The sequence below is a fragment of the Falco rusticolus genome, chromosome 5, assembly GCF_015220075.1.
Source record: "Falco rusticolus isolate bFalRus1 chromosome 5, bFalRus1.pri, whole genome shotgun sequence".
NCBI classification, from domain to species: domain Eukaryota; kingdom Metazoa; phylum Chordata; class Aves; order Falconiformes; family Falconidae; genus Falco; species Falco rusticolus.
This window is the reverse complement of record NC_051191.1, coordinates 75,455,158-75,474,030: the sequence shown is the minus strand read 5'-3', so window position 1 is coordinate 75,474,030 and position 18,873 is coordinate 75,455,158. Positions and strand designations below refer to the sequence as shown.

Sequence of the window (18,873 nt, the reverse complement as noted above, 5' to 3'; positions counted from 1 at the left end):
TTAAACATGATTTTCCTGAATAATTGTTTGAAACAGGCAGACTATTTACAGGATAGCTTCCTGAAAGGAAGCTGAATTTATGTTTAGGAGGTTCTGTGATAAGATTAACAATTTATATTTTTGAATTTGATTGCTTATTTAACTTCTAAAATACTGTGAGAAATATGTTTGATTCGCTATTTAGATCTTCTGGTGTGGATTAAACGAAATGCTTATTCATTTTAGCAAAGGAAAATGTGGTCCTATGAGTTTTGATCGGAGCTGAATCTTAATTCGACATACCTCCTCAGAGGAAAGATTGGAAATGGTGAAGAATAGCGGAATGTTTAAAGAATAAAACCCAAGATGCTTTACTGAATTCCAGATTCAAATTCTAGACAAAACAGTGTTATGAAACAACAAGTCACTGGAGAAACCACCCTGCATGTCCTGATAAGTGTCAGCAGATCCACATATATATACTCGTGTACCCACGTGAAGGCTGCTTGCTGTGCATCCCCTTAGAAGTCCCTGGTGGGGTGCAGCAATCTGCAGGCATGGGACAGCTTGCAAGTGTAGGGCCAAGCTAACCCATAATGCTTTAAATATCCTTTCTTGTAGCAAATGCAAGTGTACCTTCCCAACATTTTTCTTCGAGGTCTTTTTCCAGGGCTCATTTAAGTCGCTCAGAGACTGTTGATTTTGATGATTATGCTCTAGGGTAACAGCTGAGAAAATCTGACAGCTGCAGAAAAACAAACTATTTCTGATTCAGGTTTAATGGGCTTTAATGAGAGAAAACAAGAATTTTACATGTAACATCAATGTACACGGTGTAACAAAGGGACTTTAACTGAAACAGTCTATAATTCAGTGCAATAGAAGAAATCCTCTTTCTTGAAGGAAAATGTGGAGTTTTCTTGGTTATGCTTAGTAACTGAATAATGGCGTTTCTAAGGTATTTTTCAAATTAAATTGGAGAAATGTGTAAGCTTCTTTATCTGTGGCGTGACAGGTATGTCTCTGCATTTATATGCAGTGATGTTAAATGCATATTTTAGTAAGTGTAATAACTTTTGTTTTTATAGGTTAGTGGATGACCGGTGTGTGGTTCAGCCAGAGGCAGGTGACCTTGCTAATCCTCCAAAGAAGTTCAGAGGTCAGTAACTGGGAATAATGTTTTTTTAATGACCAGTTGAGGCATTTTCTAACTCCTTGGACACTTTGCATTACCAGACACCTAACTTCCCAGATGCCTTCATGGTTTATGAACACATTGCCAAAGTTTCAAACTGGAATGTGAATAACAGATTTTGAGAACTAAATACCAAATCAGCAAAGGCATGTGGGGTAGGTAGAAAACGTGGGGAAAGAGACCAATTTTCTTGTAGTCCAAGAGTTGGTTGCTCTGTTCCGTACACTAAATGCTGATCCCCTGCTGTGTGACCAGCTCCTTGCTCCAGCCCTGTTCTTACTGTAAGTGGGAAACAAGCTCATGAGGTTCAAAACTACTTGAGTTGCTGGTTTATTTTTTTTAGAGATAAGACAGCATTTTAAAGACTACCCCCAAATATTTTGTCAGCCTTTTGTTTTGCTTAGCTTAAAACCGCATCTGACTTTTCTCAGCTTTCTTAGACATGACCTTGTAGATTTGGATGATTCTGCTGTTTTTCTTATTAAAAAAAATAACAATGCACTGAAAACATGCGGTTTCTACTTCTTGAGTGCTAAAAAATACTCCTGTGGTATCAGAAGTTCTGTCTGTTTATATGCGGGTGGGGGTGGAATAAAAGCTCTCAGTCTTGATTTGAGCCTTTGGCTCTAGCTGTGCCAAACTAGTCTTACTAACCTGGTCCAGACCTCTTTTGGCTTAAATGGGCTTGGATTCACACCTGTTAAGAGATAGACAGTTATGGTGGCTTGCCTGGTTTAGAGCAAGGGAAACGCATTTCATGTGTGCTTGTGTCTATCACAAGAGGTTGCACTGACATTCTTAACCTTATTTTATTACCAATGTTTATTAATACTGTAATGTATATGCTATTATGGTAAAAAAGTTACATTTAAAACATTGAGAGACTGAAGTTCTGCTTGCCCAGAGTATTTGAGATTTTTTTCCATTATATATTCAGGAAACATCAGCAGTTACTTCCAGTTCCAGCTGTGAGCATTCAGCACATTGGCAGATCTTGGAAACTGAGAAAGTGAGGATGTGTGCTTAGAAACTAATAGTAATATATTTCAGTCACTTGTGTGGTGTCATGGAACACTTTATAGCAGAGATGGGGATAGCATCTAGTTCTCCAGTGTGGCTTTCAGGCTACCGAACTGTGATTTCACCCTCTTGCTGCCTGCAAATACATGTTTAATTCAGTTTCCAGGTTGCACAAAATTTCAGATGGTGATTCTTTTGATAGTATTTCTGTCACTTCTTCCCAGAGTAGGACATACCCAGATTTCTAGGTGAGACAGAGGTCACTGGAAAAGAGTTGCATGTGACAGTGTAATTGCAGAATACATCCAAATGCCTACAATCAAGGAGCTGAACAAATGTTAAAAAGACAACCTTAATTTTTTCATTGTCTATTGAGGGCTTGGTTTTATAACTTCAGTACAGTAGAGTTCTTTTTACACAATTCTGTGATGTTCTTCCGTAACGTGAAGAGGCAAAGAAGGAAAAAGTTGATAGTGTTCTGTGCCGAATTTTTTCACACACAAAAAAAAACGTTATTTCAACAGCATCAAGAAGGTCTGGGCACATTGATCCAGGGTGCAAGGTTATTGAACTCTCAGCGCTAATGGCATGCCATCAGTGGTGGTAGTAGTACATGTGTACATAGATCATATGTCAGAAGGGGATGAGACACTGACAAGAGATACAGCTGTCTTCTGCTGCTGGGGGAATGCAAGGACTGTGCTTCTGCATTACATCCTAGCTTCTGCAGGGGAATGTTTTCTATTAGTTGTAGACAGTTTTGGCTATGTTCCCTATCACAACCTCTGTTGCTTGCATAACACATCCCTTTATTTCTTACTGCCTCTCTTCCCTCTTCACCACAGCATCTAACCTTTAACTCAGATCCTCCGCTTCTTGGGGATCACCTCTTCTTCCTTTCCCTTCCTGCCCCAAAACTTGTTACTAGTTACTTTCCTTCTCCTCCTCACTGCTGCCTCTTAGCTCCCTTTGACTCCAGCAGCCTCTCCTCCTGTCACTTGTTACCTCTTTCTGGTTTAGGGTGCACCCATATCTGACTTAATTTTGAAGTGGCTTGTGTAGCTATTGCTAGCATTGTGGTAGCATGCAGATGTGGGTGAACTGCAACATCTGTTGGAGAAGCTAAATTAGTGAAAAAGTGAGTTTTGTCACCTTAATTGATGCAACCTACCATGCTTACAACATCACGGATATATTCTTAGGGGCCACATCTAGTAGCATTTGCATGCTGCTTCACATATGTGTAATCAAGTGGTGTTCAGGAGGATGGCTACAGCAAAGATCAAAGCCATTGTTTCGTTGTTTTCTCCTTCATCTTACAAGTCAAATTTTGAAGTGTGGGAGTAGCAGGGGTTTTGCTGAGAACACAGCAGAAATTTGCTGTCTAATTGGGATTTAGTGCCTGGTACCACACAGGTGTCTGTATTAAGACAGCAACCAAAAGCACGTCTCTTCCATGTGTTGTTAAATGTCTTACCTCTGCTCAAGAGCACTGAGGCAAAAGAGTTGCTAAATGTTGTTCTTATAACCAAGAAACATAAGCAAAACCCGTATTCCACCCTTCCCCCCCCCCCCGAGTCTTGTGGGAAATAATATTCAATTAAAACAGCAATGTTCATAAAACAAAGAAAACCTGCTTTAAGTAGGTTCTTGACATAAGAAGACGACTTAGACATGAATGATTAATTGAATGATTAGACATAAACAACTAAAAATAGCATCTAACAGCAGGAAGAGTAGGGCCTCTTTAGTAATAGGAACTGCTGTCTGTATGGTTTACAATGTTTTTATCACTGATAGCTGAACTGGCCTTGATTTGAGGTTAGAGCATGACCTAAGAGTCAGAGAACTATGAGAAAGGCATGTTTCTAACAAGATGTTTGGATTCCAAGGACTGACTCTGAAAATTAACATCAGAGGACTATGTTTGCTCTTTTTTGGTAATATTTTATAAACTATCCCTAACGGGGTGGGGGAGAAAGGATTGTGTTTTCTAAGGACTTGTATCCCTCCTACGAAGTTCACTCAGAGATCAAATTTAGGTGCTGAGCTGTTGGCCTGAACTGAAAGCCTATGTATACTGGTGTCTCAAAATAGCAGTTTCGGTTTTGTTACGTGTTTGCTTTCTGGGTTTTTGAGTGGGTGGTAGCTATTCTCGTTGTTTCAGAACATCCTACAAAACGGAGTACTGTTAAGCTAAGGAAAGCTGTGGTTGCTTTTCATTTGTGTCCATACAAAGAAGCTGTGGTCCACATTTCCCCTTCAGTCACACTTGAATGAACCTGGAGTAGCTCTGTGTTCGTCAGTGTGCATACCCAGATTTGCATCAGTGCAAAGGAGGGCAGAATTTGGTCCCACATGTGTTTCCTGAAGTCTGTTGGGGAAGGAAAAAAATAAAAGAAAAAGATGTTTACTATTTTGCAGTTGAATTTAAGGGACTATCAAGCCAGGTGCTTCTTGTCCTAATTCTAACTGAAGCTAGTGACAGCTAAAGCGCTCTAGTGTCGTGATGGAACTGCTTACGCTGCTGCAGGGCTAGGTTCACAGAGATTAGGAAGAAGAGTATGTGCCAGAATTCCTGTACCTCTGAAGAAAAGTCACATCATGAGCAACAGCACTGCAAGCTTTCTGAGACTGTGACCTTAAACTCACCTCAGCTTGATACTGTTATCTCCAGTGGGAAACACTTTCAGCTTCCAAGGTGTAAAATAGCACAGATAAGACCTGTTGGTCAAATTTAGCAACTCTGAAAAAGGATCCCAAGTCTCTTTTCTATTTGAGATATAAAATGACCAGTTCTTAAACTGATTTAAACTTCCCTACATTTTATAATCCCTTTTGTTGAAGGATCTGCAGTGAAAGTGGTTTGAGGTTCTAAGTATCCTTCTTTCTCTGAATTTTTAGTCTGTTCTAAGCTTTTTCTGACATTGTTCTTTCTTCTCTCCCTTCCATTACGTTCCTCTGCATTCTCTCCTTTCCTCCTCCTACCCTTTCCTCTGCCATCTGCCACTTTGCTTTTTACTTGCCTTCTCCTGCATCGTTTTGGTTTATCTTTGTGTTTTCATCTTGTTTCTTTCAGTTCCATAATTGCTTTCATTTTCTTCTCAGACTCCTGATGGCTTTCTCTGTTGTCCTCCTTAGGACTCTTCATTGCCCCCCTCCTTGCTCCCTTGCATTCCTCCCTTTCCATTCTCAATTCAGCTCTTTTTCACCTTTCTGTATTTTTTTTTGAAACACATGGATTTGTATACACTGTGATTTAATAGCTCTAACGCTTCCACTTACTCATTTGTCAGCCTGCTGGTTTAATTAAAGCCATGTGATAATTTCTCTAGTTCTGCAAATCATAGAAGTCTTCCATGACGGGCAAGAGTTGAATTTCTAACACTTAAAAATAAAGGGGGAGGGTGTGGGGTGGGGAGAGCAGGGAGGGGAGAGAAAGCATTGGACAAATACTGTTCTAAGCTATCTTTATCCATTTGCAAGAAACATGTACAAGGCATAATACGGGTTATTTTCCTTTTCACACTTCCTGAGTGTAGTTGCTTTTTGCTCAGAGGATGTGCTGTGGGTGGTTGTCGCACCCACTATCGCCTTTTGAAGACTGGCGTTTTGTGCACATTTGTAGGCTCAGGCAGATGGTCAGTTCGGTGCTGAGTCCATCCTCTGTGGATTTTGCTTGCACTCTGGGAGTTGCTGCTTTTAATGTTTTGATTGTTCTGATTAAGAAATGTCACACACCCCCCCCCCCAATAAGCAGTTCATATGTGTCTCAGTACTGATAATTTTCATATTTTCTTACTCTCTAATGAGCCAAGGTGTATTGTAGGAATTTAAACCTGGAGTGTGACCAGGGAGAGCTTCCCTTTGTTTCCATTTTGTAAAGAAAACTTGGGGTGATCTTCATTGCTTTAAAAATGTATATGAGCTGGGGTGGCAGTATTTCTTATCTTCTCCATCCTCACTTTGTGCATAAGTAATTGGAATTTTGCCTGGAAGATTTTGGGGCTATGAGAAGACTGATGAAACTGCAGAAGTTGAATGCATGGCAGTTTAGTAAGTGAAACTGGCTGATACTTTTAAGCTATTTGCTTTAAAGCTATTTGTTTACCTTTGATAGTGCCTACTTAATTAGTGTTCTCAGGAAGAGAAGCATTTATGTAAAACTCTATAGTAATGATTTAGGAACTATGACTGTCAGAGAATGTCTAGAGAAGTTAGAAGAGACAGTCTGTCTCATGAGCAGGTTGCTAGACTGACCTCCAGGAGGGCTGAGCTTTTTATCTACTGTGTGTGCTGTAAAGTTGCATTATAAATTTATGCCTCGGTTTCTCTTTTTTTCCTGTTTATTTAAACCATAGCTTCCCTGAGGCAGGCTCTGCTTCCCCCCTCCTGATGTTTAGGACCACAAAGCTTGAATTTGTGTAGTATCTTATTGCTGCTTTAATAAAAGTAAGTGCAAAAACCCCACGCAGCCCATGAGAAGACCTATTTTTAATGTATCTGGAATCTTAAAAAAAAAGCTTGTCTGGAAACAAAGAATACATATTTGTTTTAGTCTATAAATTGAGGAAAATACAGTTGAAATAATACTGATTTTAAAAGGTTTTGGTAGTTCAACTTCTAAAGCACTAGACTGCAAGTCAGAACTGTGTTATGCAGCATGGCTACAGACAGAGTTGCGTGGTGGCTGAGGTTACCTAGCACCTGCTCTACATTTCCTTTTCTTTGAGAACTACCATTAGGAAAAATTCACCCACCTTTGGAAGACAGACCTGCTCAGTAGTGACTGCACATCCGTGTACATCTTGCATTTCTGTGCAGTGTGCTGGCACAGTGCATTGAGACTTTGCATGAGGATGGGAAGCGGTGTGTTTACTCAAGTAGCAGGATGTGTGGGGAGTAACTGAGAAATGAAGACTGGTCCTATAAAAAAAGATGTTACTTCAGAGAAATGTTTCATGAAGCCTTTTGAGAAGGCATGTTAATTATAGTTACAGAAAATAATAACAGACTTATGTCTTATGAGCTGATATCCTGATACTCAAAGTAAAATCTCCTACAACATACAGTACAATTTAACAGTACACAGGTGTTTTGTAATTGTGGTTTGTTTTGGACTTTTTTTCCTTCTCTGTGTCCAGGATATTGTAAAAGTTACGTGGGAGTTGTGTACTCTAAAGTTGTGTGATGCAGTTCTCATTGTAAATGTTCCCCTTTCAAATGCAAGTAAACACCTTTACAAGGTGGCTGGGTTTGCTTTGACAAAGATTTGCAACACTTTCTTGTAGGAGCAGCAACTCAGGGCTGCGATTAGGGAGCAAATCAGTGAGGACTTCGGGTCAGTGCCAAGGAAAGTTCTGCCACCGGTGTTGTTGTATGAATAACCTCTGCTGCTGTGAACAGTAGAGGAAGATCAATTGCCATGAAGGGAAGAGGCAATGCAAATAAAACTTGGTATAATGATGGCCAATATATGTGTGGCCGAATTTGGGGAACTAAAACCATTGCAGCTTAGCTTGTGGCTTGAGAGCCAGCACTGTCACAAACTGCTAGCTCGGGGGATGCAGGTGGTGGGAGGAGTGAGTGGCACAGTCTTATGCTAGTGGTTTTGGCAGCACTAACATCAGATAGCTCTGCTTAGCTGGGCCTGATTGTAGTTGAGAATGCTGCCTGTTTTACTTCAGGTAATGAAAGTTCATTTTTACTTAGGGTAGGGAAAGCCAGTTTTCACACTATCCCTTCCCTTTCCTGTTGTGTTACAAGAGATAACATGAATTTCAGTAACTCCTCACAGACTGGAAGAGGTGGGCATATATTGGAGGATATATCTCAAAGGAGCTAAATCTCCTCGTCCTCCCTGTATGAAAGAGTAATTCCATTGGACTGACAGTGTTGAAAGTGAGAATACTATCTGCCTTGATATGTAGCATCTTCTGCAGAGAGGTTGAGAGTTTGACACTTGAATTTTCACTCATAGGGGTGGAACAGTTAGGAAATATTTCTCATCACATGTGTGATAGGTGGGACTTCCCATACCTGCTGTTGCGGGTTGGAGAGCTGGAACAAGTCTTGGGTAGTTAGTAACAGCAGGTGTTAAACTTGCTATGGGAATTAGACAGCGAGTAGAAGAGCACTGTAAAACAGAAACTGTCTGCTGCTGACCTGACTTAGTGGTTAAAAACAGACCACGACGTAAGGATAGTTCCCTATAGCTTCCCCTGCTGACATTTTTGTGACAGCAATGGGTGAATGACAAGATTACACTGTATTTAAAAGTGGCACTCAAAGTTGGTAAATTCAGCAGGGTCACCTACACATTGATCCATTAAGTGGGACATGTACTTAGTGTTGATATTGTGATTGCTATTTCATAGTACAGCACCTTTGATAACAGAGATGAGGGTGACTATACAGTGCTGTTGGAAAGAGACTCTTCAGAGAAGGCAGCAGGAGAGCTGAGGGCAGAGAGGACTGTTCTCAAATTATTCTGTGCTGTGTGATGTGTATGCCTTTAATTGTGTGGAGTGCGATGGTAAATAAGCACTTCATGTTGCTCACATGGAGCTAGAGTGTTTGTTCTCCTCTTTTCCTCTTTCTTTTCTGTATTTTTGTGAGGAGCACTGTCTGTGCCATACACAGTGCAATGTGGCTTTTCAGTGGTGTTGCAGAGTCTCTTTTTTTGTGGGAAAGTTGCCTGATGATTAGAGAAGTGATGTTGCTGATTGACCAAACTGGGGTGTCAGTGCCTGCAAGATGTGCTTGTGGGATCAGAAGAGGAACTCTTTCTGTTCTTAATCCAGCCCTAGGGTGAAACCTCTTCTAAGTAGGATACATTGCAGCTATTACATGGCTTGAGCTTGTGCTGCAGTTGGGTGGCTGGCAGTCAGGTATGACTAGTTGCTTCCCTCCCATCTCTGCCTTCCTGAGACCCTGACATGGAGCAGGGAGGAAATTCTTCAGAGGTTGTTCTCCTCTGGGGGTGGATTAGTCCTCAGACAGTGCTTGGCTGTCTGTGACAGTTAAACATGGAGAGCTCATAGTTTGGGACAGACCTTCCTTTGATATCTATAAATTGCAACTCATGCTGGGGAAGAGTTTCACGCTGTAATACATACGCAGTCCTGTATGTTCTCACTAGTCTCAGCAAAACTCTGATTGCTAATTAATACTTCCCTGTCCTTTCCTCTGGCCAGTTGTGGGGTCTGAAGGGAGAGATACTAACATTTGCTAAGTAAAAGGTCTTTCAAGCCTAGCTTTTACAGCAAGTGATGAGTGGGACCATGCAAGACTAGGTATCATTTATCACTGTAAGTTAGTTCGGTTTGGATGGATTGTGAGCCTCTATTTCCCATCTATAGAACTGTCACTGGCCCCCAAAATCCCAAAAGGTCTTGAGTCAGGGAATTTCACAAAATTTAGTTTATTGCCAGATAACATTAGTTTTCAGTTACTGATTCTGGGGTTGGGAAGTGAAGATTAACAATTGAATAAGCACTTAGGGAAGGAAGCATCCCTTGGCTTCCCTCCAGACACATCTCTCCCCCTTCCCGGTACCCAGCCCCCTCACTGCATGCTGCATGTGGTCCCCATGGGGATGCAATGGGGAGGAGATGAGGGTGGGTGTGTTGCAACTCTCTTTCATTCACTGCTTCTTGTTTGTCACTCCGTGGCTCCCCTGCTGGCTGCAGTCTCCTCAGGGAGTACCCCCTGCTCTGTTGTCTGCTCAGCCACCCTGCTCGGGCAGTTCCTGTGAGCAGCCTTCCCTTCCTCCTTAGCCATTTTTCATCTGGTCTGTTGGGTGGTGGTGATGTTCAGTTTGTGTCACTTTGTTGTTTTCACTGTTACTTTTTTTTTAATCTTGGCAAAAGTGCTTACAGACCTGAACACCATGTTAATCTCCTTGGTGGCTTGCAGCTGCATGCCCATGCAGTTGTTTCAGCAGTGCCAGAGGCACCGGGGCAGCCGGGTGTATGGCGTACAGAAAGCAGGACTGTTTTTTCAAGGTTTCCATGCCTTCAAACAGTGCATCCGTAATGTGCTGCAGCAAGGAGTGCTAATAAGGCAGCAGGCAGTTTTGCATATGGCAGGCTCACAGCCTGGGACTTTTACAGGGAGACTGCATGGAGTGGGCACATGTGGGGATTGAAGGCTTTTGGTTCAACTCGGATGTTCTGCCACCCTGTTTATGGTATCGTTGTCATTAAGCTCTTTGGTGACTATGTTTAAACACCAGTAGCTAGGCATTTCTGGAAGAAGAAAACCAACCAAAGCATACTTACAAATGAAGGAAATGTCTTTCAACATTATTTATGAATGTTTCTTTCAATCTTCCACAGACTGCCTTTTCAAGGTGTGTCCTATGAACCGATACTCAGCCCAGAAGCAGTACTGGAAAGCCAAGCAAGCTAAACAAGGAAACCATACAGAAGCAGCACTGCTGAAGAAACTTCAAGTAAGGGACATCTATACTTGTAATCTTATCTCAATCTGCAGACTGTAGAACTACAATAGAATGAGAAAGAATAATAAATGCCTTGGGAATCACCGTCATGAATATTACTATGCCAGTGTAGCAACTTTATATTTTCCTTACTTTCCTACCTCCTGATGGGCATTTATTGCCCCTGCGCTCATTTTTGTCTTACTTTGGGCTGGGGGTTTTGCCTTTGCTTTAAGCAAAATATTGCTTTCAGAAGTTTTATAAAATTAAAATGGAGTTGTTAAAATCAGGAGTGAGACCTGGTTTAAATCATGCTATTTTTTGCAGATGTCGTTTCCAGGAGTCAGGTAAAGGAGCGGACAAAGAGATGTTTTCAGTGCTTTAGTCTGGAAATTCCTCAGAATTGCCGTTATCTTTGCTTTCAGTCTAGGTGATTCTTCCTTGAGCCATTGGGCAGATTTTGTTTTGCATTAATACAGTGTGGATGGAGCAACTCCTCTGCCTCTGAAAAAGAGCTGGCCTGATGTTATAATTTAGTGCATAAAACTAAATGAAAACAAGGTCATATCAAACCGGGTTGATAGTTTCATGTGCAGTGGAGAGAGGCTGTCGGTGGTTCCAGTTAAAAACAGTAAGGAGGGCACATGGTGTGTGGCTAGAGCTAGCTATACAGCAATTAGAGCTAGGAGCTGAGATACTGTTCTGTGGCTGTGTTTGACCCAGACTATTGTGCTTAGCCTTGATTTTGCAATGTGTGACCTACTAGCTTTGTTTTGTTGTATATCAAGTAAATGTATGTATACGCAATGAAAAACGCAACAAGTAAAAGGAATGGTGACAGGGAGAGGCTAATCATAGGCCATTCTTTTTCCTCTTTCAGGATGAAATAAAGCACCTGGAATTACTTTTCTTGCTTGAAAATTTTTAAAATAGTATGCATCTCGGGTGTGATCCATAAATTGTGACTGAGTTTCTATTCTAGGTAATGAAAAATGGGAATCATTACACAGGGTCTGGGTGATTATAGTTCAGAAAATCATGCTGCAACAGGATTCAGGTGCTAGTATTTTCAGTGCAGTGATGCTTGCAGGTTGGAGGAAGCATTTTAAATGTGATTTCATTTCATTTTTACACTATCTGTTCCAGTAGCTGAGTACAGGTACTGATATTGTAGAGTTTAAAGAAATAATCATTCTCTTGCAGCATGCAGCAGAACTGGAACAAAAGCAGAATGAAAGCGAGAACAGAAAGCTGTTGGGCGAAATTGTAAAATACAGCAATGTCATACAGGTAAACCTATTGAAATCCATCTGCCTTTTCTCAGAACCCAGAAGGAAACAGTTGTTTCATTTCAAGGTTACAGTGAAAATGAAACTAACCACAGCAGTCTGGATTGTCAAGGGTCAGGTAAACATAACGTGGTGAAGTTTACAATATTGTGTTTTTCTGTCTGTTTTAAAGCCTACCAGAAGTGCTGCATATTCATATTTAAATAATATGTCATAATATAAATTTTATATGTAATTTCTGCTGCTGCAGCTAGAATCTGAATGTAAATATGTATCTTTGATTTTCAAGATTTATTTCAAAATCATATTATACAAGTTCTGTGCAGCTCCTTTTAAATCACTGAAGTAATTTGTACATCGTGACATATAAATGAGACAGAAGTTATTTTCTTAAGTGCAGTACAACTTTCTTGTAATGGATGAAATTCCTGAAGGTAACTCTATTAATGGACCCTTGCCCTACTTGTGTAGTATATGCTGTAAAATTGAGTGCTGACACATTTCTGTCAATGTGAGATGTAGCATCTGTTTTACTAAACTGCAATATACTCTGATAACTCTCTTCTAGTTTTATTTTGTCTGTATGTATGTTATGAAAAATCACTACAGTGTGAAAGCCTGTGCCTCCTCTTTTGATTGAAGGGAGAAAAAGCAACAGCTGTACTGATTTTTTTAAATTACTATTTTTTCATAGCTATTGCACATAAAAAGTAACAAGTACCTCACAGTCAATAAGAGACTGCCAGCTCTGCTAGAGAAGAATGCTATGCGGGTATCTCTGGATGCTGCCGGGAACGAGGGATCCTGGTTTTATATCCAGCCATTCTGGAAACTGAGGAGTGAAGGTGACAATGTAAGTGGAAATACTGAATGTGTAAGAGGGAGAAGACAGACAGTGATTTATTTGCTACTGGCATAAATCATAATGGATTAAGTTCAAAAAAAATGTATTTTAAACAATGCTTGGGACTATTAGATTTTATGTGTAACTAGAAAGTATTACCAAATTATACAGTCTGAAATCTGAAATGATGCTACATTCATCTGAGCCTCTGCTGACCTGTGTTGGGGCATTTTTGCTAAATCCACCTGTTGTGTGCAGATTTACAGAACTGACAATAAGTTACAGTTTACACAAGAGTAAAAAATTATGTTGTTAAAGTTGGTTTTTTTTTAATATTCTGGGCAACATTTTTTTCAAGAGGTCGGCAGAGAATGTCTGTAGGAAATACATCAGGTTTCTTTAAATCTGTATCCCCCTTAGCATGAGTGGCATCTGTGATTGGAATTGGGTTGGATAGTCCGGTGGGTCTTTTCTGGGAAGGTTTCAGTAAGAGTCTTGTGTGTATTGGTAAGAGGAAAATATGTAGGAGAGCTTTTTGCTGCAGATCGGAGAGTTGCACCATGAGATCAAAACTTCGTTCTTCATTGAATTAGCTATGGCTTGGGTAAGTGCCTGCTGTGGAGAATTCAGACTGGCCTCTGGGAAGGCCACAAAGTGAACTTGTATTGTAGACCTAGCTGGGAATGTTTGGCTCTGCAGTAATCAGGGAAAGAGCCCTCTCAGGATTACAGACAGGAATGCCTGTTTTCTTGTGTATTTTCTCTCATTAACTTTGTGGTTACCCAGCTCTTGGGATGCTATCCAGGGTGAGTGTGGTTGCTTGCAGCTCCTTTTGGCAATCTGTTGTGGGGACGGGAAGGACTGTGTTCCCAGCTCCTGGTCAGAAGTCCCTAAAGTCATAGTCTTTCCCTGTTCCACGCAGTGATCAGAAGGGTATGTGAAAAGTTACCCTTTTCCCCAAGCCTGTTGCAGAGAAAAGCAGCAAACATGAGTAGCCCTCTGGGGCACCTCTGCATGGCTTTACAGCTGGGAAAAAAGAAGTGTTGTGGATCAGACATTAACCTGGTATTCTTTTCCCTCTTTATAAAGAAAAAAAAGAGTGACTTACAGCTTTAAGCTTCTGGCTTAATTTCTTACAATAACATCAGGTCAGCATCTTCTTTTCTCATGCCCTAATGCCTGGAAAATAAGTACACGTTATGCTCTTCAGACTGAGGACCTGGGAGTTCCCAGACTGTGATCTGCAAAGCCATCCTGTGCGCTTACAGCTGAGAGCTGCAGAAAGATCTTAAGCCTCATGAAAGTCATCCTCAGTACTACAGAGGTTTTGATTCAATTTTACACTGTTTTGGGCACATAAGAGTTTGGAAATGGTTTTGCTGTTCTAAAAAGTTTTCAGATCATCACAGTGATTGCTGTAGTATCCTACTCCACAGACCACCCTCCTAGTTTGTTCCCTGTGGGGCTGTGTTTGACAGGCTCTGAGCTACAAGGGCCATGTGGGAAACTGTCAGGTTTGCTCCTAACTTAATAGCCTCCTTTGGAACCTGCCTGCTGCTCATTTTCTGGCACCAGGTGTTGCCTTTCAGAGCTGGGAGCTCACCATTATATTTTACAGAGAGAAAGTCTTGAGACCCAGTTTTTTTCCTCCTTTCTACCAGCCCTAAACAGATCTGATAATCTTCTTTGCAGATTTACAGTGCCGAACATCAGTCCTTCAGTAGTTTTCTCCTAATTGCTGTGGCACATTTCCACACTTTCAACAGTTACAGAAACTAGGCAGCTGTTGTAAGGGGGACAGGGGTAGTAAGCAATGGGGGAAATCCTTCATTTGCCTCTCACAGATGGAGAGAAGCTCCAACCTTGCACCTACTCCTTCCCTCTCAGTTACTCCCACACATGTGCCCATTATAAGGCTGGTTTCTGGGGGACTCATCTACAAAGCACCTGATACTATTTAAGCTAGGGCCGCTTTATCCACTCACTAGCTTAGCTTTTAAAGGACTTTGTTTTTTATAGTACTTTTTTTATTCTGACCTCTCAGTGCATGGAGATAGCTTGGTATATCAGGCCCTTATTCTGTTTGGAAACTTTGGGTTATTTTTAAATTATCAGTTTCTGTGCTATAATGAGGAAATTCCCTAAGAAAACACTACTGCTTGGATGACTGCTACTCTGTCAGAAAACTGAGGCAAAGTAGATGCAAATACGACACACATACCAAAGGGAAAGAAGTCTAGGGGAAGCTGTGACATAGAAGGTAGTGTGTGTGACTCTTCTGGTAAGTCATTACAGTTGTTTAGCCTTGTGAAATATTTTTAAAATTATTTCTGCAAAGGAGGGTTGTCTTAGCTTCATTAGTAACTGATTAGTTATGCAAGTCAATTAAAGTAATGAAAAAATATGGCTGAAGATTTACAGTAATTGGCATAAGTGTGATATTTTATGCAGACTTTTATTAATCATATACCGGCTTTAATGGAAGATGTGACTGATTAAGGCTAGTGCTGGTTCCAGTTTGACAGAAAGGCAAAGCGTGCACTGATAGCAGGATTAGCTGTGTGGGTTGCATTTTCAGTTGTCTGCCATTCTAGGGGTTTGAAAGCTTGATCTTGCAGCATGCCGAGGAAGGTGGTCTTGGACCTGGGGAATGCCCAGACAACTGCTTGGGAAAGTTCTGTTAATCCTGATCTTTGAAGTATCAGCAGTGCTGCTGGCAGATGTGGTTATAACATAAAAGCAATGGCAAGGGAGCAGCAGAGCCTTCTGTGTGGCCGATAACCTACTTGGATAGCTAGTCCAAACTGAAGTTGTGGCTACTGCATCTTCACAGCTAATGTAACCTTTTGTGACTGTCTGTCTTTGTGATATACTATACCTCTACTAGATTATTTGTTCCTACTTCTTGATCATGGTGTAAATGTAGCTGTCAGGGGAGGTTACTGAGTTTATATGAACGACAGAATCACTCTGATGCCAGCACTGATCCCTCACCCAGAAGACAGAATGCAGTCAGCTTTGACTGTGGCTCTTCCCACTCTCAATGTATCTCAGTGTACCCTCTCCACCAAGGCATGGACAAGTAGGGTTGCATGAATTTCGAAATACTTTGTGCAGGAAGAACTCCACTGCATCCAAGACTGAAGGACCTTGTAGGTTTATCTTGAATTCAAAAGCTGATTTCTCATTGGCTTTGCTATGAATTTAGTAATTTTTTGGAAGTTTCTTATCTGACCAGAAAGGGCAAGAGTTTTATTAAAGAAATCAGGAATTACATCCTCAAAAGCTGTGTTTTCTTGCAGCAACTTCAGCAAATTCATGTTTATATTTAAGGAAGAAGTCCCAGAGACCTGTCAAACTATTACCCACTGCTGGTCTACAGCATACTGTGGCCAGCTGTGCCCAAGGGTAGCTAAGGAAGAGGAGAAAGAGCTGATATCTATTTTAATTTTGCAGAGCAAAACCTTTGGAATACATTGCTGTGTCTTCTATAATCTCCATATAGTACAATTCTACAGGCAGACATATGGGCACATGAGCATGTGAGTGCTCTGCCTCCAGTGTTTTGGGTATGCTGGGGCATTATTCGGAGCCAAAAATCCACTGTGTTAGGGGATGGGAGGAACTTAGAAGAGCAGACTTGCAGCTTGCCCAAGGCAGCCATGCATATGAGAACAGGATTCCCTCTTCACTTTGCTTTCATTTTCTGTACCACTGGTGGAGGTTGTATAGGAGACAAGCGCAGTGAAATTGCCTCTGTCCCTTCCCTCCCAACCACCTATGGAGGTCTGAAGCAGGAAGAAAAAGAAGAGCGGAAAAGAACACAGGATATCTCATTGCTTCTGTGGCAGCTGACAGAGCTGGCCAGCATGGAGGGCAGGCAGGTTACTGAAGTGGACCTGGAGCAGAGTAGGAGACTGAAACAGGAACCATGACCCCATATAACAGTTCTTCCCCAGATGTGTGCCCACAGCAGAGTAGCTGTTTACATCTCCTTTTCCCTGTACCTCCATGATACTCAGGCTTGCGTTTAAAGGTACCTTCCCCCTGCTCCGCCGCCCCCCCCCCCCCCTTTTTTTTTCCCTTTTAAAATAAGATGCTCAATGATGTGCTTTCTTACTAATTAAGTTGTTACAGTCCTGGTGTACTTGCAGTAATTTTGAAGTCCTGATTCCACTTTGCAGGATGCAAACCTGATGGTTTTTGATTAATGAGTTGTCTGGTCATAACTTCTTAAAATGGGCTGTAAGTAATGTCTGTGTGAAGCATGGCATGCAGGAATGTATTGCATAAGTAATGTACCTTAAAGGTATCTTGTCATTATTTTGGTTCCATGAGTGAACTTTTTCTCACTACATGGATCAAATAGGATTTCTATGTGTAGTCTGAGCATGATGACACTGTCTTATCTAATGTTTATTTTAGCTGTGTTGGTAAAGAACCGACAATCTTCTTTTTCACCTCTGCAGTAAGTGGGCCAAATTCACCTGCGTTGAAGTTACGCGAGGCTGAATTGGGCTTTGCTTTTTCATAGAAAATGTGCTAATCAATGCAGAAAGCATTTCTGTTTATTTGTGTTCCAAAAGAAAGCATGGCTTGTGCAGCATTTCGTGTAACAAAAATCCCATGTAGCCACTTGTCTTCATATGTGTGTGTGCCAATTTTAAACTTTATTTTAATTATCCTTGCCCCCAGCCCTGGTATGAACTGAATTTTCCATATGCATGTCTCAAGCACTTTTTAGGTCAAAGATATTTTCATATATTGTTTTTCCCCATCTATATAGGTAATGAATTGCAAGGGCATGGGAATCTGCTTGCGGGGAGTCAGCTAGGAATTCCTCTGAGAGAAGATCTCTCAGCTGCTGTACCTGCTGCCTGTGCTGAGCTCCAAACACCATTTAGGGAGTAAGAGCAGAGGGGACGGAGTATATTTGCCTCTCTGAAGTCCCAGTGATTTATGTTCCTTTCCAGATTGCAGTCATACAGTCTAAATTACAGAACTCCTGAGCCTGTCATGACATTTGCCAGAAGATGGCCCACAGAGCTGGGGAGTCACTGAGCTAAAGAAATCTTGTCACAGGCAAATTTTTATGGCTTTTGTGTAATGAAAGACACGTTGATGGGAGAAGGTTGGCTGGCAGCAAGGGAGGGAAAAAGAGTCTTGCTCTCCGACTACAGATTATTTTCTAAGCTTTCTCTGCCTTTTGGCTGGCAGTATATATGGGATAAAGAGGAGTTAATGTAACTTTTAGATTAACTGCACTGCTCTTGGAATTTGTAGGTTCGTATCTATTTCATGATCTCGAGTTTTTGCTGAACCAGGTGACATGCTTACTGAGAATGTGAGGATTCATTAATGTGAAATCTTGAACCCAGGCAATTGCAGAGGCACAGGTGAACAGAGCTGGTGTGTGAATTGTCTGCAGATGTATTCACGGAGTGCCATTCCTAGAGCATGCGTTTGAGTCATTTTCTAAAAATGTAACATTACTTCATTTTTTTGGATAATTACATAGGTCTAAATTGCATTTTATTTCTGACTTCCAGGTTGTTGTGGGAGATAAAGTTGTTCTCATGCCAGTCAATGCAGGGCAGCCTCTACATGCCAGCAATATTGAGCTTCTAGATAACCCGGGCTGCAAAGAGGTGAGTTCAGTGGAGGGAGGAGGGGTAACTGCTGATCTGACATGTATTATATGTTGGTCTTTACTGGTAACCAGAACCCACCATCAGCCTCATGCCAATATTAAACATTGGTTCCAGCTTGGCCTCAAAAAACCAAGATGTAATATACTTATTCTTGGCACAGTTCTGCTTGGCGCTAAAAGCTTTGTGAGGTTTGATTAAGTATATGAAGCTCTCAGTGATGTAGGAGGAAGTCCTCTCCCAGCAGCTCTTTCAGTCATCTTTGGTAGGCTGTCAACAGACAGAGTAGTGTTTTGCCCACTGAATCTTCTCCAACATCAACATCATTATTAATAACACTTGAGAGCTTCAGGACCCATGTTAGTAACGGTAAAAATTGGTAGCTAAGCCATGTCCACTGCCACCCTAGATGTGGTACGGTCTTTTAGAAGAATAGAATGTCTCAAAAAGAAAAG

The 18,873-nt window shown here is 41.3% G+C and overlaps 1 protein-coding gene across 1 annotated transcript in view; it reads left to right on the top strand.

The window, feature by feature from the left end:
- ITPR2 (inositol 1,4,5-trisphosphate receptor type 2) overlaps positions 1-18,873 on the top strand; it is a 268,073-nt gene that overhangs the window by 31,201 nt on the left and 217,999 nt on the right. Inside the window, 5 exon segments of the mRNA XM_037387540.1 lie at positions 1,068-1,138; positions 10,534-10,649; positions 11,841-11,927; positions 12,621-12,779; positions 18,320-18,418. Coding sequence (XP_037243437.1) covers positions 1,068-1,138; positions 10,534-10,649; positions 11,841-11,927; positions 12,621-12,779; positions 18,320-18,418 — 532 coding nt within the window.